General features: G+C 40.6%; 1 protein-coding gene across 4 annotated transcripts in view; it reads left to right on the top strand.

Moving 5' to 3' along the window:
- PEX5 (peroxisomal biogenesis factor 5) overlaps positions 1–22,130 on the top strand; it is a 37,513-nt gene that overhangs the window by 1,609 nt on the left and 13,774 nt on the right. For 3 of the 4 annotated variants that reach the window (XM_069101543.1, XM_069101544.1, XM_069101545.1), the window contains exons 4-10: positions 86–218; positions 428–559; positions 12,878–12,983; positions 13,703–13,793; positions 16,462–16,572; positions 16,826–16,918; positions 17,637–17,756. In XM_069101543.1, the coding sequence (XP_068957644.1) occupies positions 86–218; positions 428–559; positions 12,878–12,983; positions 13,703–13,793; positions 16,462–16,572; positions 16,826–16,918; positions 17,637–17,756 (786 nt within the window). The remainder of the gene's footprint in view (positions 1–85; positions 219–427; positions 560–12,877; positions 12,984–13,702; positions 13,794–16,461; positions 16,573–16,825; positions 16,919–17,636; positions 17,757–22,130) is intronic. The other variant, XM_069101546.1, reaches the window with a different exon arrangement.

Below are 22,130 nucleotides of genomic sequence, written 5' to 3'. Positions count from 1 at the left end.
TCTCTGTCTTCCCAGTCTTTTGGCCCTTTTCCACTTTGAGCCCAAGAATTTTCCTATTGCTTCTTAATGGTGTCTTTCCTGACAGTTGGTGGCTGAATTCCTTCAGGACCAGAATGCCCCACTTGTGTCCCGGGCTCCCCAAACCTTCAAGATGGATGATCTGTTGGCAGAAATGCAAGAAATTGAACAGTCTAGCTTCCGCCAGGCGCCCCAGAGAGGTGGGTCCAGGGCCCAGTGGGAGGGGAGATGGCCAATTTTTGTGCTATTTTGGGAGACCCCTTATTAAAGGCTGGTCGAAGACAGGAGAACTTGAGGTAACAATAGAGAGAGGACATGGTATTATCAGTTGAATTCAACTTGAGTTGTTGAGCTTTGTTTTTGGGTTTTTTTTTCATCTTTCACTTTTTTATTCATCTCTTTCTCTTAGCCCCAGGTGTGGCTGACCTGGCACTGTCTGAGAACTGGGCCCAAGAGTTTCTGGCAGCTGGAGATGCAGTGGACGTAGCTCAGGATTACAATGAGGCTGACTGGTCTCAGGAATTCATATCTGAAGTTACAGGTGAGGCTTTAAATGAGGGAGTCTGTAACCCTCTTCAATGAAGTTCTCAAGATTCATTTCTCCTGTCTTTCCTCCCATCTCTCCCCAATCAGGATATAATGCAGTTTTAACAGCTTTATCCTTAGGTCCACTGGCTCAGCTTTATAGGAAGATGGACCTTTGACTTCCATCTAGGTCAGCGATTCTTAACCTGTGGACCATGGACCATGCTTTTTAAAAAATACTTTGATAACTGTATTTTAAAAAATAATTTTAAAATAGAGTTTATCATTACTTTTATTTTTTCAATTAATGAGCATTTAAAAAATCAATCTGTCTCTCCTACCACTACTCCTCCATTGATTAAAAAGTTTTAAAAGCCCTCAGTACGTAGCCTGCATAGTCCAGCAAAACAAATTGCTGCATTTGCCATGTCCCAAAAAGGTATGTCATACTCTGCATCTTATGTTCATCACTTCTCTGTTGTAAATGACTTGTTTCATCCACATTCTTTTGAACTATTCCTTTATCATTGCATTGGTTGGAGCCTTTCAAAATTGTTTTTCTCTATCAGATTATTTTATTCTAAATTATTCTATTTCTGCTCACCTCACACAGCATTAGTTCACAGAGATCTTCCCAGTTTTCTCTGAAATTATTAATTTCCTCATTTCTTATGGCACAGTAATATTCCATTCATTCATATACCATACTTTGTTTAGCCATTCCTCAATAGGAGGACATCCCCTTAGTTTTCAGTTTGTGGATATCACAAGAGCTGCTCTTTTTGTTATTTTTTAATCATTTTGTTTGGGTTTAGACCTTGTAGTGGTATAGCTTGGTCAAAGGGCATGCACAGTTTGGTAACTTTCTGGGCATAGTTCCAAATTTCTTTCCAAAATAGTCGGACCAATTCATAGCTCAACCAACAAGGTAAAAAGTATACTTTTTCCCAGAGCCCCACTGTCATTTGTCATTTTACTCTTTTGTCATATTTACCAGTCTGATAGGTATGAGGGAACCTCAAAATTACTTTAATATACATTATATTCTTAGTGATTTAGAGCATTTTTCATATAATTGTTGAGAATTTGGGTTTCTTCTTTAGGAAATTTCCTGTTCATATCCTTTGACCATTTTTTAAAATTGGGAAATGGCTCTTAGTCTTATAAACTTGAATCAGTTTCTTATGTATCTTGAATGTCAGACCTTTATCACAGAAACTTACTGCAAAGATTTTTTCCCCCAGTTACTTATTTCCTTTCTCCATTAGATATGTTTATGTAAAAAACTTTTTAATTTTACTTAATCAAAATTGTCCATTTTATCTTGTGTGATTCTCTTTAATACTTGTTTCAGTCATGAACTCTTGCCCTATCCATAGATCTGAAAGGTAATTTCTTCCTTGCTCCTCTAATTTGTTTATGATGTGACTTTTTATATCTAGGTCAGGTTTCTATATGGAGCATATCTTGGTGTTTGATGTGCAGTGTTGGTCTAAACCTAATTTCTGCCAAGCTTCTGTCCAGTTTTCCCAGCAGTTTTTGTCAAATAGTGAGTTCTTCTCCCAACAATTGGGGACTTTGGGTTTATCAAACAGTGTGCTGCTGTGTTTGTTTGCTTCTCTGTGTTGTATATCTAATCTGTCCCATTGAATAGACCTCTCTTTTTTTGACCAGTACAAAATCTTTTTAATGATTATTGCTTTATAGTAGTTTGAAATCTGATACTGATGACCCCAACCTTGCCACTTTTTTTCATTTACTTGAGATTATTGAATTTTTGTTCTTCCATGTGAATTTCATTATTATTTTGATGAAATATTCTATGAAATGTAAAGTATTCTAATAGGTCTATAAATATTCTTTTGAGAGTTTGAGAAGTACAGAAAATTAATTTAGATAGTTTTATCATTTTTATTATGTTGCTTTGACTTACTCATGAGCAATTAATGTTTCTCCAATTATTTAGGTCTGTTTTTATTTCTGTAAAGTGTATTTTATAGTTAGGATAACTATTTTTAAAAACCATGTATTTTATACATTTAAAAACATTATCCTAAGAAGAGGTTCATAAGCTTTATCAGATTGCCAGAAGAGTACATGGCACAAAAAAGGTTAAGAACCTCTGATCTGTATGATGAAAGGGCAATGAAACTGGTCTTGGACCAAGAAAACTGGTTTTTATTGGTGTCTGAGAAGGAGATGATTCATTGCTCTTTGGGGGCCAACCATAAACTGGGTTGTAGAGAGCTAGATGTTGGTCACCATTCTAGAACCTCATCACTGTAGTTTCCTCACACTGAGAAGCCAGGAGTAGTCAGCTATCTCTAGTAAGATGATGAGCTTATACATTCTCTTGGCTATGTTGCCTAGTCACTTTGAATATGTCTTGGGCTCCCTACAACTTGAGATAGGAAGCTCCCTAGGATCAGGGCAATGACAAGAAAGCCCTGGGCATTCTTAATTTATCTTCTGAAGTTTAAGCAGTATGAAAGACTCTCTGCCTCCTCTCTGTTCTTTCCCCTGGTGCTTGGTTGGTGGTACAGCAACAGAGCAGGGCTTTATTGAGTAGTGTAGTAGCACAGAAAGGTCCTTTTCTGCTCTTGCCCTTTGGGAGAGCTGAGGGATTTGTGGAAGTAGGTGCTGGGGTTCTGTTATGTTATTTAAGTTACCACAGCTGCCCTCTAATTCTAGATCATGAGAGTGGGACCAGAAGGCCCTCTTCTGCCTATTGGGTTTTTTTTTCTGTCTTACTTTGGTATGACATATCAGTGAGGTTGTTGTTTTCTTTTGAAAGGATCAGAATTTGATTGGCAGCAAGCCATCTGGAAAAATAAAAGCCCCTTCCCCCCCTCCGCCCCCCAATACGCTATCTGTGCTGGTATGGGAAGTCTTTTCTAGGGCTTTCAGCCTTTTTCTGTCAAATTTCTGATATTCCCTTTTCCTCATTTGGGGAAATAACTCCAGTCTTGAGACTCGCTAAGCCAAATTACCTGAGAACATTTGTAGATGAAGCTGGAGGGGGCACAGCAAATAGCAGTGCTGGTGGACCACCTGGATTTGGACTCTGCCACCGCAGGACTAGATACAAGGTATGAGCACTGGTAAAAAGGGTTAAGAAGACTAGGCTAATTCTCACAAAAAGATCTGGGCTGGAGCTGATCCCATTTAAAAAATATTCAGCAATTGATTCAAGACACTAAAGAAGGGAAGATGCTGAAAGAATGGAAAAGATGGTGGAACAAGGTGATTTCCTTATTGATCTAATAATATTCCATAAGACTGTCAAATGCTGTTCTGTGTTTTTAAGCTTTGTTTGATATTGACACTGAATAGATACAAGTCATATGTTCACCAAAAGCCTTTGCCAGTGTCATGGAAGATGGCCTTTGATGGACTCTAAATAAAAGAGAGATTTGATGGGGAGGTTTTCTAAATGTTTCTATTTGTGAATGACATGCTGGTTGCATTGAATGCCAAAACCCTTTGGGGCCTCATCACTAAGATGCCAAGTGGATAAAGACTTTAAAACAAATAGAAAAAGACAGTACCATGTCACAGAAGCCAACCAAGGAGACTTTTTGAGGATTATGTAAATATCATTTACCTGGACTATAACATACAGTTGGATGGACAACCTGTTGAATTATTTTAACAATATATGTATCCTGGGCCAACACTGCAGGTGGATAGTGAACTGAATCCAGAATTGGCACCAGGTGGAGATTAGGCTGAATTGAATTTGACTATGCATACAGCATTTTCAGTGCTCCCACCATGCCTCAAAAGTCCATCTTTTCACTAACACCAATATTTTCCTGGTGATACTATTTGGCTACAAATAGAAGAATACCTTGATCTCAAGAAAATCACGGTTACAGACAGCTGGTAGATGTAAGCCGCCTGCAGCACGTGAGAAGCGATGCAAAAGACACATGTGTGACGCAGAAAAGGAGGTAAGCCAGGTATATATTAAGAATGAGCAAAAATAAATGGACAGTCGTATGTAGAAATGGATGGGAAAGGAAACAAAACATCAGTGTAATGTTAGGACAAGATTATAAGCATCTTGACATGTTCAGCTATAAGTTATGGAATATAAGTATTTGCTTCTGTTTATGGGGATAGCCAAACAAGGGTTGGAGGCAATCACAAAACAGAAAATTGATAATTCTGATAACATGAAATTGAAAGCTTTTTGTAAGAAAAAAAGTAATACAGCTAGGATAAGAAGGAAAGTGGTTGATCTTTGTATCAACTGTTTTTAACAAGGATGTGGTTCAGGATATATAGGGAACTAATGGAAATACATAAGATCAGAAGTCGTTCCCCAGTGTGTAAGTAGTCAAAGGACATGAGGAAATGGCTCTCAGAAGAACTTTAATCTCTTGCTTGGCTGTCCCTTGACAGAGCTGAACTGGTTCTCTTCTGACTATTTTGGAGAGGATAGTGAGACATCGTAGATAGAGAACTGACCTGGCAACCAGAAAGACCTGAATTTTTGTCCTGCCTTTGACACATACTTGGCTGTGTTATCCTGGGCAAGTCACTGACCCTCTTAGTGCTCTAGTAACCTCTTGAAGACTAAATTGTCAAGAAGGTGCTGACCTGCATTAGTAGAGGAAATTTCCTCATTTAGAAAATTCTCTGTGCCACTTAAATCTTAGATCTAGTCCCTGTCCCTATGACCTTTATTTAATATTCAGGTCACATATCTGTTTTGAGATTCTTGTGGCATTCAGTAGAATGTGTTGGTGTTTCACTTTTTTGCTATAACAAGAGTGCTGCTTGGATGTTCTGGTGTACATTGGAGCTTCCCTCCACAAAGCCCTACTCTGGTGCCTACTCATGGAGGTAGCCCAGGGTTTCTGAAGGCTCTGCATCAGAGTGCGATCTCTGGCAGGTTCTGCCAAGCTGGAAAGACTTTGAGTGTGATCCTGGTGACAGACTGGGTCTTTTTTCTGAGGACCAAGCCAATTTGTGATGGAGAAGTACATCACTAGTAGGCTGGCCACCTGGTGATGAAATGTTTTTGGCTGTGGCAACCCTTGAGATAAAATTGTTAAATGGCTCTCAGTTGTGTGTGACTCTTTTCTGCTCCTGTAGTGATTCAAGTAGTAGAGTATTAGGAAAAGTATAATGGGTGTTAAGAATCACATGGTCTTTAGACCAATGGTGAACTTCAGTTTGACTGTTAGATATTCTAAGTGTGAGCTGTTTGTCCACTGACCATGGAGTGAACATATTGTAACACAAGTCAAATCACATCCATCTGGATATTCTTGCTCTAAGTGGAAAAAGATGAAAGAAGAAATAGTTTTTGAAGAGGTAAAAAAAGTTAATGAAATGGGTTTCATTATACCTCCAGCAGTTTCAAAAAGCATTTCATGGGACATTTGGTCATCACATAGCTCAGTACTAATGTTTGCTAAAAGAACATCATGATGATAATTGCAGCTTACACACTGACATCTTTTGCTGAGGATAGAGAAATTCTATAAAGAACTTGATAAAATTCTCCAAATAAAATTAGCCACTACTCTGATATTGGTGACATCAGTGTAAAAGTGGGAAAAGGTGAGGATGGGGAGGAATCTATGGGAAAATGTATCTCAGGGGAAAGAAATGAGAGAAGCCAAAACTATATTATTTCCATGGAAGCCTCATACTGTTATGTCATCCATGTTTTCTTTTTGAAAAAGATGACTAGGTGCTGGCCATGGTGAGCGCTCAGTTACGCCATGAAGAACGCAGTGTTTGTGGGGTTTTAACACAACAGAAGAAAATTTGTTGTAGTTATCCCCAAGTCAGCTGTGCGTATACAGTTAGGCCATTAATTCATCAGAGCTAAGATCAGAATTTGTAAAGAGAGAGATAAAAGACAGAATAATAATAAAAAATTGGAATGCAATTAACACGATTAACCCTGAATCATTTAAACCTGTAATTGAAAGTTAAAAATAGAAAATGGACAGTAGAACCTATATCAATACCAACTATAATAATTTTGTCCAGAAGCTTAACCAGTGTTAATTGCCACAAGGAAACCAGAAGAACCCGATAAGTGCCACAGTCAGCAAACATCTAACTTGCTAAAAAGAGTTATTTTTCTTAGGTGCCAGTGACGAGAGCGGTTAGAATATAAACTCATCTGTAAAATTTTACAAAGGAAGATGATGGATGATTATTAACATTGTTGTCTCATAAAACAAAAGCAGCGGAGGGCAAAACCAGTTTCATGAAAGCCTGGCAAGAGATCCAACTAAGCAAAGTCATCTCAAGGGCATCCAAGAATGAAAATGGAAGCAGGACTACAAACAGAAAAAAAAATGTAAACTATTTGCAAAAGCCAAGTTAGAGAATTTTCTGCCTCAAGCAAAGTGGAACCACCATACTAGAAACCCTAACATCATAGTCTGCAAGGTACTTATAGAGGATGTAGTAATTACACTAAAGCAAAAAATGATGCAGCTAGATTGGACCAAGTAAAGAGATGGAGGAGATATGATTATGAAGACATTGACCAATATATAAGGTATCTGAAGAAGGAGAAGATACCAAAGGTGTAGGAAAAAAATCTTAGACTCTTAAGAGTGAAGAAAACATAACCAAGAGAACATTAATATCTGCCCAACCTGTATGTCTATTCAAAATCTATGAGAGCCATCTGCATACAAATCAGGAACACCAATGAGGGCATTAGGGAGCGAATAAATTTTTGCAAACTATTCAACAATGGATCACATCTTTACGATCTCACAATTAACTGAAAGATGTAGAGAATATACCACCATTCTTAGTATTAATTACAAAAAAAGGCATTTGATCCAGTAGAACACAATGCAACCTCAAGGTTTCTCAAAAATCATTCAAGATCCTTGGAAGATTTAACAGCACAGGCAACCTTGTTCGGTGACACTGATAAGCATCAGATGAGTTTATGTTATGTTTGCCAAAGACCTTTTTTGTTGTTGCTGTTAACTGTTTTGTTTTTGAGATTATTTTGCCCAGGCTGAAAGCTGTGCAGCCACTCTCAGACAGGATCCCAATGATGGATGATCTGTATGGACATTTTAACCTGCTCTGTTTTTCTGACCTGGGTTTTGTCACCTTTCCTTAGGCAGCCTGGTGACCTTCCATTCCTGGGAGCTTACCATATTAGTGCCAGACTTAGTGCAGACATCCATTTGAAACATAGAACCTCTGAACTTAAGTGACCCACCAGCCTCAGCCTCCTCGAGTTAGGGATTACTGTTATGTGCCACCATACCTAGCTTTTGCCAAAGGTATTGACTCTTGTGATGGAGGAGCTCTAGCACAATTTCACGATGGTGAGAGCCTCTTATTTGTAGATCAATGTGCTGGTTGCATCAGGCCCAGGGCATTCTCAAAGAAATCTGTAATCAGTCAAAGGAGTTCAGTCTGCCCACATATGAGAGACAGACAAAATAAATGAAACATGTCCAGATTTCAGCATAGATTTGAATAGACACCCAATTGAACTTGTCCAGTAATTATACATAACTGTTATTTGTATATCTGGGACAAATACTGGATACATACTGATCTGGTTCTAGAGTTGAAAAATAACAGCAGCCTGGATTGCCTTTAGTAAATTGCAGAACTCTTTTATTCATCCCAAATTTTGCATGCAAGGGCCTATCTTTTTTCAGTACTGATACTTGGCAGGTGATGCTGTATGGCAGTAAGACATGAGTGCCTCTTAAGAGCTAAGGATGAGTATCACACAGAAAGTCTCAGAGAGTTTCATCAGGGTGTCAGCAGGCTGCATCATGTAACCAGTGAGAAATGCTGACAGGCCCAAGCAAATGGTGTCATCAAGGAATTGAGTGGTAGGAAGAGAAGATGGACTATTCACACGACAAGAGTAAGGAATGGCAGGTGGCCAACCACAGTACTCCTCTTCTATCCCTATGATGTCAGGAAGAAGCTTGGACAGCCTCCAGTTCATTGAGTCAGATCCTCTTGTGATGAAGTTTTGGTAGAACCTGGTCAAAAGTAGCGCAGAATAGGCAGGTGTAGCTGGTTGTGATCTGCATTGTTGGAAGTCCCAAATCTATGACAGCACAGATCCATTTGAGTGTATTGGAACTTGGTTGCTCTCTGTAGTAGAATGATTGGATCAGAGAGTCATTGTGGTTTAAACATATTACTTGCATAATTCCAATTGAAAACCCAAAATCATTGGAGCACTTCCCAGTCCGCTATCAGTACACCTGTCTTTCTGTAACCTCTTCAACAGTGACTGCTCCCATATTTTTTTTCACATTTTCCAGTTTGCATGGTGTGAGTTAAGTTTCAGAACTGTTCTAATTTGAGTTTCTTAGACTGCTAGTGATTTGTAGCATATTTATTTCTTCTCTAGCTGCTCCTGTAAAACATTAACATTGATGGGGGTGGGGAGTACAGTTGTCAGGGTTCTCCTTTCCTTGAATATTCCTACTTTAGCAACTAGTCCTTTTGTACCACAGAATAGATACTCAATAAATGTTGGAAGGATTGCATCAAAAAGTAGAAGGAAGCTGGTTTTTAGTCACTTTTTCATCACTCTCTTTCTTCCCTACTCTAGTTCCCTTCTCTCACTTTATTTGCTTTTACAGAAAGGAGGGGTTGTAAGGAGTGCCTTTAGTAGAAGAGGGCCAGTCCAGGGAAAGCTAAACAAAGCTTCCATGTAGTAAAAACCTTGCTTGTACACTTTTTGCATTATCAGTGTGATTTTGTAGGCAGTGTATCAAAGTTAGAAACTTTCATGGGAAGGAAGAATATTCATCCTCTTATTTTTTACCTCTGAGGTTGATGTATATATAACAGATCTCTTGCTGACCCTTGTCGGCAGCTAGCCTATGCTCAGTGGTGGCCCTGAGATTAGAGGAACTTGGAAGTGACTTTTCAAAACTGATGTAACAATGGGGCCTGTTTCCTAGAGGGTTCTTCTAAGACGGGTTACATTGTATTCTTCCTTAACTAGCAACTCTTTTGAATGTTCTCTAAAATTGTATTTCTCAGAAGTGGCATATGCTATAGTTTTATGAAGGCTTTTTGAAACTTAATAACAAGTTACTGAAGGAGGCAGTGGAATGTTGGGTAGGGAATGACTTAGAAAGCAAGAAGGGAAGGATTAGGGGTTATTTTATTCATCAAAGAGAATAGGGCAAGGGGTTAGATGATGGGAAATTGGTACTGTAAATATTAAGCACTTAGTATATACCCATAGTATTGGGCACTGAGAGTGACTTGGAAGGACACAACTCAATAGAATGGGATCTGACCTTGAGGAACCGTTTTTGATTATAAAATCATAGACATAGAGCTAGATGTGATGTTAGTGGCCATCTAAAGGCCCCCTACATTTTTTATCTCCTAATATTACTTAGGAATAAGGTAAAGAAATGTTGCCTGGGGTATCTAGGGAGGTCAACTTTCATATTAATATTGAAAAGCAGTCCCTGAAACTGGGGGACAGTGTCTCGGGCAAAAAAAATGTGGGGAGCACCCATTTATATGTTAGATATTACTTGATGTTCAAGTAGATTCAAAGGAATGGTGGAAGTGCCATAGAATATTATGTTTTGTGATTTTCTATATAATTCTGAGGAATTCATGTATTATAGCAGTAGCAAGAGTGATAGGCTATATTTTCTAGTATATAAGCCCCACTCTGCTTTTTACTCCTGGTGGGGGGGTGGTGGTGTGTGTGTGTGTGTGTGTGTGTGTGTGTGTGTGTGTGTGTGTGATCCTTTGAAATTTTTTTCCCTTTGTAGCCCACTGTTACCAGACTGCAGCTCCAAATCATGTGGAGAGGAAAAATTAAAATTAAAGCTAAACCATGGTAACAAATATTTGTCATGTTCTGTAGTTAACAGTGTTATATTCTATCAAATAATAACAAAAATTTGCTTCATATTTATTTCTTATTCTGTAGGTAGATAAAAATGATATTCTTTAAGATCAAGTATCATTAAAATTAAATGACTATATTAATCAAAATACTATATCTTGATTTTTTTCAAGGGTTTGGACAAACGTGTTTTCCAAGAGTTAAGCACGTTCTTAATATTTTCTAATTTGTACTTCTGACCTTCCTAGGGAGTAGATAGGGACCAGGATTTGTGCTTTTCTGTTTTACATGTAGACAAAGGGAGGTAGATAGTCAAGGAAGGAAGGAGTGAACTTTGCCTAGGTCACCTGTTAAGTGGATTGTAGAGCCAGCAGTACTGTAGAATGTTAGAATCTTGATTGTAGCTTCCCAAGGGAGGGTTTGTGTGTGTGTATGTCTAGATTCTATTCTGATCTTTGTCATTACTTGAAGGTCGGATAGGTATTGAATATGTTTTTCTGGTGATCCAGTTACTTCAGTTGTTGTGTAGGGAGGTGTGGACTTCCCCTAGTTAGGAGATAACTCCCCAGCCTTGTGTCTTTGCTGATTTGACCTTTAGGATCCCTTTCAGGGTATTCATCCTGCTGTACTTGTTTCTGGACATGAGGAAAATAAAGGACAAAGTTCAAGTGTGTGGCAGGCAGTGTTGCGTTCTACTTGCAGCCTGTCTTGATTTGTGTGTTAGAGCCTTCCATTTCCTTTTTCACCATGATCATGTGTACTACTTACCTCCAAGAAAATGTACTAGAGGAAAAGATTTTAGAATAAATGCTTGCAGAGCAGGATTAACAGTCTGAATAGCCTGACTCCCAGGCGGCTTCTTTGCTTCTCAGATGGTTTGGGAACAGGATTAACTGGTAGGACTGACAGAGCTCCTCCTGCAGGGAGCATGTGGTTCCTGCTTTCTGTGCATTCCGTTTAGAACAGGGAATGAGATCATGTCTTTGTACTCCAGAAGCCACAGAGGAGAAGACAAGAGGCAGGTAACGACCATCTCTCAGTTCTTGAATCTGGGTAGGGGGAGAGCAGGTTAGGCAGTTTGTAATAAAGAATAGGAAATCTTCTCTCTGTGCCTCAACTCCTCTCTCTCTCTGCCACCTCACTATCTTTTTCTCCTCAATGAGGATGTTCACTGTAATGGTACCTTGTATTTTTATAGAACTTTTGGTTTTTAAACATATTTTATCACAGTCTTTTCCCCCCTCCCCTTCCAGATCAAACCCTCTCTTAAAACAAAGAAAATTAAATCTGATACAGACAATATTTATAATGCTTTCTTGTAATAATTTTCCACTTCTCTATGAGGAGGTTGTGTGTTTATTTCTCTCTTCTCTGGGACTGTCACTGTTTTTTTCATTACTTAAGAGTTTGATTTCCTTTTAGTCATCTTTTCATTTACATTTTTTAGATGTTGTGTATCATTCTTTTGTTTTGATTACTTAATTTGGTATCATTTCATGTAAACCTTGCTCATTGCTCTGAATTCTTCCTATTTGTCATTTCTTGCTGCATAATTATTCCCATGTGCATGACATTCATGTACCATAGTTTTTCATTCTCCACTTGATGGGTATCCACTTTGTTTCTGGTTCTGTGCAGCCACAAAGAGGGCCACTGTGAGCGTTTTGGTGTGTGTTACACCTTTGTTTCTGTCTTTGGCATCCTTGAGGTACAGTAATGGCATTGTTGAGTCAGAGGGTTTGGTTAGTTTAGTTACTTTTCTTATATAATTCCAAATTAAATTCTACTTTGCAGCCTGTCTTCCCATAGCCCCCTCAGTTTTGACTGTTGCCAATATTGACTGTTCCTAATTATTTGCTAGTTTTTCATGGTGTGAGGTAAAACCTTAGAATTTTAATTTGAATTTCTCTTACTATTTCAGTGTGTTTTTATGGGGTCATTTGTGGTTTGCAGTTCTTTTGAAAACTGTTGATCTCCTTGGCCCCCTCTCTATTGGGGTTGGCTCTTTCTGTCATATATTTGAGTCATTCTCTATGTGGGGTTCTAAGTTTTATAAAGTGCTTTCTTTCCAGCACTTTATCAGTCCTCTCCAGAGGTAAGTAGTATAAAGATTGCTTCCCACATTTTACCAATGTGGAGACTAATGAGAAAACTGGGACTTGGGGAATTAAATATCTTGCTTAGGATCACACAACTGAAAAATATCAGAGCTGGAATTTGAGCCCAGGTCTCTTGGCTCCATGTCTAGTACTCATAGTTGTACTGGGCCTGACCTCCCCATGTGGCTTCATGACTTGTTCTTTGACCTTCAGAAACCTTCTGAAAGTGGAGATTCATTAGCATGGTTAATCCGGGCAAGAGAATAGATTTTTTGAGATACGAGGAATAGGGAAGCCTTCTAGTCTGTACGTAGTATTTCTCATTTCCCTATTCTCTGCCTGACACTGTTCGTTCTCCGATCTCCCCTGATCTCTGCAGACCCCTCATCGGTGTCCCCTGCCCGCTGGGCTGAGGAGTACCTGGAACAGTCAGAAGAGAAACTCTGGCTAGGAGAGCCTGAGGGAACAACCACCACTGACCACTGGTGAGTCCTGGCTGTTCCTTCCTGTACTTCCAAGGAAAGATTTTAGGCAATATTTTTTATCCTTTCCAACATTTCTCATTCACGTTTACATGCTGCCTTCTCTGAGCTTCTTATTCCTCCTTGTCTTCTTTAATTTTTCCTACTTGTATTATATCCAACACAAAAGTGAGCTGGCTTAGCTCACTTTAGACTGTAGCTGCCCTAAGGCCTTTCTTGCATCATTTGTGATTCTTTATTCCTTCAAGGTTGTGTGTTAGGGAAGGAAGTAAAGGAGGGAAAGAGTATTAAGTGCCTAGTATATGCCAGGCACCATGCTAGACTTTTTACAAATATTTTCTCAGTTGATCCTTATAACAACCCTGGGAGGCAGGTGCTATTATTATCTCCATTTTACATTTGAGGAAACTGAGGCAGACGGGTTAATTGACTTGCCCAGCATCACAGAGCTAGTAGGTGTTTGAGCCCAGATTTGGATTTGGGTCTTCCTCATTTAAGGTCCAGAGCTCTATCCATTACAACACCTAGCCTTAGAGAAGAGAATGTGGGAATTCATTTTTTTTTTTTCATTCCTCATTGTTCCCTTTTAATATATGTATACATTTCTCTTTAACTGAAAGGAGAAAGCTGTCTCTCAGGGCTAGGAGTGGGTATGTATAAGGAATGTGCATAAGGTGGTTTATTTTTGGAGCATCAAATCATTCTGTCCTCTTCTGGCCCAGGTACAAGGAATATCTTCCTGATGAAGATCTGCAGTCCACTGCCAATGACTTCGTGGCCAAGGTGGATGACCCTAAATTAGCCAATTCTGAGGTGAGCCTCACCCCACTGTTTCTCTATTTGGGAGAGCTGAGCTTGGAATGTAGGGAATGTATTCTTTTACCGAGTTCTGTCCTGGGAGAGGGAGATGAGACAGGAGATCTTTTCCTATAGTACCCTCCATTCCTCCAGTCTATCAACCCTGCTCTGGGCTCACATTCTTCGCTTCAGCCTTGAGCCTGTAGTTAATCCATTCAACTTGGATCCCTTAGATCCCTGGTCTTTACTCACCCCTTGCCAGGCTCCAAGCCCGACTTATTCTCACCCTCTCCCTCTTTGATCCTAACTGTATGCTACTGGCTAAAGGCTATCGACAGTTACACAACCGTGCCAAAGGGGTCTACTAGAAATTTGTTATCTTATCACAACTTTGCCCTCATGGCTGCATTGCAATATTCTTAGCAACTCTTTTATTCTTCTCTAATTGACTTCTTTGTACTCTGCTATAGTGGATTTTTCTCTCCTCAAGCCCACTGTAGTACCCTAGGACCTCATCTCCCAGGACAGAAGCCATATTTGTGTATTGCCTTTTCTCTCTATTTAACCCCTCAAAATTCCTCTAGCATGTTCTTTCATTTCCTCCAGTTTCTGAGGAAGAGGTCACTCTTATTTGCCAAAGCTAACCCTTCTACTTTTGTCCTTGATCTTCTCCCTTCCTTTCCCTTTTATGAATTTTACCCTCTCAATTATACCCTTTTTTTCCTTAATCATCAGTCTCTTTTTAATTGTTGTTTTCTTTCCTATTTGCTACAATTGTCCAGAAGTCTCCACCATCCTTAAAAATCCCTGCCATCTTAAGCTATTATCACATGTCCTCTCACCTTCATAGCCTAACACCCAGAAAGAGTTGCTTATGCTCTTGTCTTTACTTCTATACTTCCCACTTATTTCTCAGCTTTTTGTAATTTGGCTTCTGACTCCCTCCCTTCCCCTTCCTTCCCTCCAAGGTGGGATTTGAACTCATGTCTTACTTACTCCCAAGTCTAGTGCTTTATCCATTTTGCCACCCTATTTAGTAGTTGGATCTCAGAGTCAAAGGACTGATGGTCTCATAACTGCTAAAACCAATTGCCTTTTCTTTATCCTCAATCTTTTTTTTTCCCCTCTTTGCTATACTACTGAGCACTTCTTCCTTCTGAACACACTTACTTTCCCTGGCTTCTGTGACATTCTTCTCTGTTGGTTTTACCACCTGCTTATCTGGCCATTTCTTCTTGGTTTCCTTTGCAGGATAATCATCTATTTCCCAGCCACCAAACTTGGTGGCTCTCAAGGCTTCTGTCTCTTTCTAGACTATCGCTGTCTTGACCATCTCATAAATATGGTCCCAGTCTCCTAAATCATTGCTCACTACTGTGGAATAATTCAGCCTGGATTTCCCACTGTCTTCTGAAACTCAACTGGCCCACAGCAGAACTCTCCCGCTGTCTCTCCCTTCAATCTTCCTCCTTCCACCCTGCCTGCTTATTTTCGAGGGCATCTGCTGCCCGTCATCAAGGTTTGCAATATCATGGTCAGCTCTTTCCTCTCCAGTATCCCCCATCCAGTCATTTACCAAGTTTGGTCAGTTCTACTTTGGCAATGCCTCTTATTTATATCCCTGTTTTTTCCCTAGATGGGTTGTAGCTACTGTGGTTCAGACCCTCTTAATTTCTCCTTTGAACTACTAGTGTAGTCTTCCTGTTTCCATGTTCTCCTCTCTTATCTGTCCTCCTTACTGTCAAATTAATATTACTAAGACACAGGTATGACCATGTTACTCCCTTGCTCTACATTTTTCAGTGCATAGCTAGTTCCTTTAGGATAAGACACAAATTCCTTAGCTTGGGATTAAAGGACTTCAAAATATATCTCCAATCTATATTTCCAGACTTCTTTTGTATTACTCCCTTTAATGTATTCTATGTTCCATTTGCTTCTTAAATAAAATTCCCTCTCTTTAATTATTAGCTTAAGTGTCACATTTTATATAAAGCCTTTACTGACTACCCCTCCCTTCAGTTATTAGCACCCTCCCTCATCTCAGATCATCTTGTAATTACTTGGCTGGGTACATATTATATCCCTACAGTAGAGTGTAAGCTTCTTGGGGACAGGAGTTGTTTTTTATTTTTGTATTCCTAATGCCAGTATAGTGCTTTTGCTCATGGTAGGCACCTAATAAGTACTAATTAAATTCCTTTCCAAAGAAATGAAATTTGAGACCTGTCCCACAGTTGCACCCTCTCTCTTCTCTCTCTCTCTCTCTCTCTCTCTCTCTCTCTCTCTCTCTCTCTCTCTCTGTCTTTAGGCAATTGGGGTTAATTGAGTTGTCCAGGGTCACATAGCTAGTAAGTGTCTGAGGCTGGATTTGAACTCAGTTCCTCCTGACTCCAGGGCTGGTGCTCTATCCACTGCACCACCAAGCTGCCCCAGTTGCCCTTTCTCATCTCCCTCCCAACCCCTTTCAATTTTGTGGTTTCTCTTTGCCCCTGTCCCCCAACCATAGAGTTCGAGATCCTCTCCTTTTGTTCTTGGCTACCTTTCAGAGTGTTTACCATATCTTGCCTGGAGCTGGGTATATTCAAGGAGAAGGGAATGTGTAGGGTCCTTTCACCCATGGTTGAGGGCACACACTTGGCAGTCCTCTCCCAAGTGGCCTGTGTGTGTCTCTGTGCCCCAGTTCCTGCGATTCGTGCGGCAGATCGGAGAGGGGCGGGTGTCCCTGGATGCCAATTCGGGGTCCAGCCGGGAACAGGCAGAACAGTGGGCAGCAGAGTTTGTACAGCAGCAGGTAGGCCCCTGTCACAACCCATCCCAGCCCAGCCTCAGCTTCAGCTCTTGCTCCAAGTTATGGTTTCCCTGTCAGTGTTCTCTGATCCCAGGTGGGGAGAGGATGGTCATTGACAGTTTTTTCTGTCAGTACCTGCTCCCAGCGTGGGTGGCAGTGGGAGCTGATAATATTCAGCTTGAGGGACCTTTTGAAAAGATAGAGAATTTGTGGGTGGTAGAACATTGACTGGCCTTCTACCCTTTCTTTCTCACAGGGCACATCAGAGGCCTGGGTGGACCAGTTCACACGGCCAGCGAATGTGCCTGCCCTTGATACAGAATTTGAAAGAGCCAAGTCAGCTGTAGAGGTGAGAGCAGAGGTCTGGAGCAGGGCCTCTTATGCTATAGACCCCTTGGCAGTCTAGTGAAACCCATGGATCCTTTCTCAGAATAATATTTTGGTTTGTTTTGGTTTGGGTTTTTTTGCAAAGCAATCAGGGTTAAGTGAATTGCCCAGGGTCACACAGCTACTAAGTGTTAAGTGTCTGAGGCTAGATTTGAATTAAGATCCTCCTGACTCCAGGGCTGGTACTCTATACACTGCACCACCTAGCTGCCCCAGAATAATGTTTTTAAAGGGATAAAATCAAATACATAGATTTACAAGGGAAACCAATTGTTTAGAAATATAGTTATCTTTTTTTTTTTTTAAAGCAATTGGGGTTAAGTAACTTGCTCAAGGTTACACAGCCAGTTATTTCTGGGTGTGGTGCTAAGTATCAGAGCCCGGATTTGATCCCAGAGCCCTGATTCGATCCCCAGGTCATCCTGACACTGGGGCTGGTGTTCTTACTTGCTGAGCCACCTGGCCACCCCATAGAAATATAGTTATCAAGAGATTTTTTAAAAAGTTCATGGACCACAGGTTAAGAACCCCCTCCAGGAGGAATTCTTCTATGGATAGGAACCCAGACAGTGGGAATGTAAGACCAAATAGGGAAGTTCTTAGGAATAATCTCAGAAGATGGATTTCAAGCAGGCCATGATAGCTGACTCCTTTTCTCCCTGTCATGTACCTTCCAACAGTCTGATGTTGACTTCTGGGATAAGCTGCAGGCAGAATGGGAAGAAATGGCAAAACGGGATGCTGAGGCCCATCCTTGGCTCTCTGACTATGATGACCTTACTTCTTCCTCCTATGATAAGGTAAGAGCAGTTGTTCTCTGGTGTCCTTTTCTCTTTCAGTCTTCTCTTCAAACTGGAAACAAAAGGAAAACTCCCAAGTGCACACTTTGCAAATACTGTTTTCCTTTGAACGTTCACATGAAAAGAAACCTAAACAATCATACTGTCTTCCTTCATTAATAGAAAATTATAAATACTAAATGCCAGTGGTTATAGCTGAAGTCTGTCATCCTGCTTTATCAAAGCTGTCAATATATGGGATTTGACCCCATTCAGGAGAACAAAGGAATACCTGCACTGAAAGGAAAATATTTTGGTATCTAGTCTGGGGCTGCAGGCTTTAGAAAGGATGTGATTTTCTTGAAACAAAGCAGGAATGTGCAGAAGACTGGAAGTGTTGATCTATGGAGTTTTGGCTCCAGTGGCTTTGAGGGGAGGAGGCTCTCTGTTAGTAGGCGACAGTGGTTACCTATCAATGAAGATCAGGAATGATAGGATCAGACTGAGTCCTCCCTATCTAGAGGTTGGTAGATGGTAGTTTATCTACCCCTAACTAACTGTCTGTCATACTTAAAGTTGGCAGTTTTTTTTCCATTCTTATCCCATTCTTCAGATGCTAGCTACCCCAGCCAAGGTAGTGTCATTAATTAATGAGGGTCAGGGTGAAAACAGAAACATACATTTTAGAGTTGTGAGGGATCTTAGCAGCCATCTGCTTTAACACATATCCTATCCCATAAATAATCTTCCAACCTTTGCTGGAAGGCATCCGATGAGGGACAAACCTTTTACCTCCTGAGGCAGCCCATTCCAGTTTGGGATAGCTTTAGTTGTTCCTGGGTCTGCCTTCTGGGGCCAAGCAGAATAAAATTAGTAAATCTTATTCTGCTTCCATATCATAGCTTTTCACATATCCCAAAACAGCTGTCATGTCTCTCCTCAGTCTTCTCTCAAAGCCTCTTTTTAGTTGGAGTGGTCTTTTCCTCTCCTGGATGTTCCCAAATTTCCCAGTCTTTCCTATACTGTGACACTTGCCCCTAAGCACAGTGTTGTATGTGCTCTGGTCATGGTAGAGTGCAGAGACATCAGCCTCCCTCTGAATGGAGCCTGGACCTTTGATGCTTCCCAAGCTCCCAGGAACTGGGTTGGCCTCTATATCACGGGCAGCTCATGCTGAGTTTACAGTCCAGTAAGACCTCTGGATCATCTTCAGAGTGATCCTTGTCTACCTATCTCCCTGCTGTAGACAGTGAGCAGTATGGGGAGGGTTTGTGAAGCTCTTTCCCTGAGTGGTCTCTGATCTTCATCATGTCTGCAAGGAAGGTGATGTTTCAGTTGCCACTTTATAGATGAAGAAACAGGCTGAAAGAAGAAAAGTGACTTGCCTGGGGTCACACAACTAGGACATGCCCGAGGCAGGATTTGAACTTGGCCTTCCTCACTTTAAGTCCAGCACTCTGTGCACTGTACCGGAGCTTATGCTCTCTTGTACTTGGGAAGTGTTCCATTCTGTGTTGGTGAAGGTGTTTTTTTATGAATCCACATTGAAGACTTTATATTTCTCTCTATTGGATTTCATCTTATTAGGTCGAGCAGCTGCACAGTGCAGTTATAATAATACTAGCTAACATTTTCATACATGTGTTTTGTCTGTTCTTTATTATCTCAGTAGTTTCATGCTAGGTATGTACCGTAACCAGCCTGTTACCTATGAGAAACACATAAGATAATGTATTGCCAGTTACAAGTATATAATGTATTTTTCTATTTTGTTTTATGTGTATATTATATAACATTCAAAACCAATTTTTTTTTCCTGATTGAGAAAAGGATACAAAATGCAAATCCCACAATTTTGATTAACTGAAAATTGACAATAGTTTTGTGGTTACTTTATTCTATTGAGAGCATTATCTTTCCTGGGGGCTTTTAGTTAGCTACTAAATGAATACATTAGACACAGTCGGGTTTCAGTTAGAATTTTATGTTGCTTGCACGTTGGTTCTTTGCTTTTTCTGTTAACCTGTAGCATTATTTTAATAAATGTTATGATACCGACCTAAAGGATATAATAGCTGACATTTTTATAGCCTGACCGTGTGCCAGGTGCTGTGCTAAGCTGCACTTTACAGATATCCTCTCATTTGATCCTCACAACCACCCTGGGAGGTAGGTGCTGTTTTATCCTTATTTTACAAGATGTTCAAGGGCTTGCCCAGGGTCACACAGCTTCAAGTGTGTGATTTGAACTCAAGCTGGATTTGAAATGAGATCTTCCTAACTGTAGGTCCCGTGCTTACTCTCTCCACCCACTGCTCCCTCTGGCTACCTATTTGGTCACCTAGTAGTAGATAGACAGCCAACCTTATATCCAGGAGGTCCTGTGTTTTAAGCCCTGCCTTGGCGCCATACTGATAAGTGACCTTGGGCAAGTCACTTAATGTGCTCTTGGTAACTCTCAAAGACTTCCATTTCAGAGAAAATACCAACCTGCGCTGGTAGGGGGATTTCTTCATTTGGGAATTCTCCATATCAATGAACTCAGATGTCCAGTAGTTATCTTATCTTCCTGTCTAGAGCTTTTTGGATCCCAGCTCTTTTTATCTCTGGTGATTGCTCTCTCTCCCAGCTTTGTTATCTCAGATTTGATTGGCATACTTCCTTTGCTTTTCTCCAAGTCACTGATTTAGAAAAATGAAACAGCCCAGAGTCAAGCACAGATTGCTGGGACACACCACTGCAGGATCTCCTTTTAAGTTAGAATTGAACCCTTACTAACTACTTTTTGAATGAGGGTTCTCCAGAGCTCTTTCTGCAGTCTCACTTGGTGGTCTTCTAAGCTCCCATGGGTCCCAGAGAGTGCAGGACAGGACCTTAGAGTATGACAATGGTTAGAGAGAGGAATATGAATGATGATCCAGCAAAGACTGAGGAATGGTCAGACAGTTAAGAAGGGGCCCTTTTATGGCTGTATTCCTTCCCAAGTGGGGATTTATAATGGAAAGGTAGATATGAAGAATATAGACCATTTCCCCCTAAAATGAATTCACCAGTTTTACTCATTAGAACTCTTTCCCCCATCAGTTGGACATGTTGAGATAGAAATGGGGCAGTGAGATGGCTCAGTTGTTAAGAGCACTGGGCCTGGGGTCGGGAAGACCTGAGTTCAAATCTCGCCTCACTAGCTATGTGACCTTGGGCAAGTCACCTAACTTCTGTTTGCTTTAATCCACTGGAGAAGGAAATGGTAAACCACTACAGTAGCTTTACCAAGGAAACCCCTCGTACCCATGGGACTCACCAAAAGTCAGACATAACTGAGCGACTGAACAACAGTAACAAAAGATAGAAGTGTTTGAGCCAAGAGAGCAAGCTGGGTGACCTGTAACTTATGTATTTGCTAGTTGAGGGGTGGGTGGGTGGGTGGAGTGGGCAGCAGCTAGGAATGTGTCTCTTGAAACCAGAAAGAAAAAGCAGACACACGTCTTCTTACACTGATCCAGAATCAGAGGACTTACAGAGTATTGGACAGAAATACTTCTGAGAGCTCTTAGCTGTTGGCGCACCAAGTGTTAAAGCTGCTTGACCACCAAGGGTGCTGACACTTTGGAAGCTGTTGCTCCATCCTTCCTTCTAGTTCAAGCACTGTGCTAAAAGGCTCTCCCCTTTCCCCATTGACATTTCAGTCTTACTACAGAGATTTAAAGCTTTTTGAATGAAGCCCTTGAGTTCATTTTTAAATCATCTAAATTATATTGTAGAAATGCTTGCCCTCAAAGACTCCTGTGCATTTATTGGCTTCCCAGAGCAGTAAGGTATGGAAGGCCATTATCAATGAAATGCTTTCAGTGCCCAGAGAGGGCAAGATGGGGCAGATTTCATTCTCTATTGAATAGAGAAAAAGAAAAACACCCAGATCCACTCCCAAAATCCACTCTCTCCCTCTAAAATCAAAGGGAAATTTGAGGAAATTCCTCATCATAATGGAAGCTTTTATTTGCCCTCACCTTAAAACTGCTGCCAGAATGAACTCTTCACCCTCATAGCTTTGACTGAAATTCCACTCCTTATTGGCAGTTTTAGCAGTCTGCCTCCAAGTCTACTTCTCTGGAGATACTGAGCTGACTCATGTAGTTAAGGGGATGTCAGGGGCTCTGCCATATAAAGCAGGGGTACTAAGTTTCTACTCCAGAAGAGGAGCTGAGGGCCTGGAGACTGGAGTGTAGATTGAGGGATTGCATTCTCTTGACTCTGTATTTCAGGCTAAAATAAGCTGAAGTATTGTCTTGGATTTGCATTTGTAGAGAGAGCTTGGAGGACTATCTCAGTCTTCTAGGACCTTGACCCAAACCTGGAGCTTTTCTTTCCCAAAACTTTTTTCTTTCTTTTTTTTTT

Source organism: Petaurus breviceps, unplaced genomic scaffold (assembly GCF_028583685.1).
Source record: "Petaurus breviceps papuanus isolate PSGF00001 unplaced genomic scaffold, PetGlider_PUasm1.0 470, whole genome shotgun sequence".
Taxonomy (NCBI): domain Eukaryota; kingdom Metazoa; phylum Chordata; class Mammalia; order Diprotodontia; family Petauridae; genus Petaurus; species Petaurus breviceps.
Note: the sequence above shows the minus strand (reverse complement) of the source record. Positions and strands in the feature narration are given on the sequence as shown.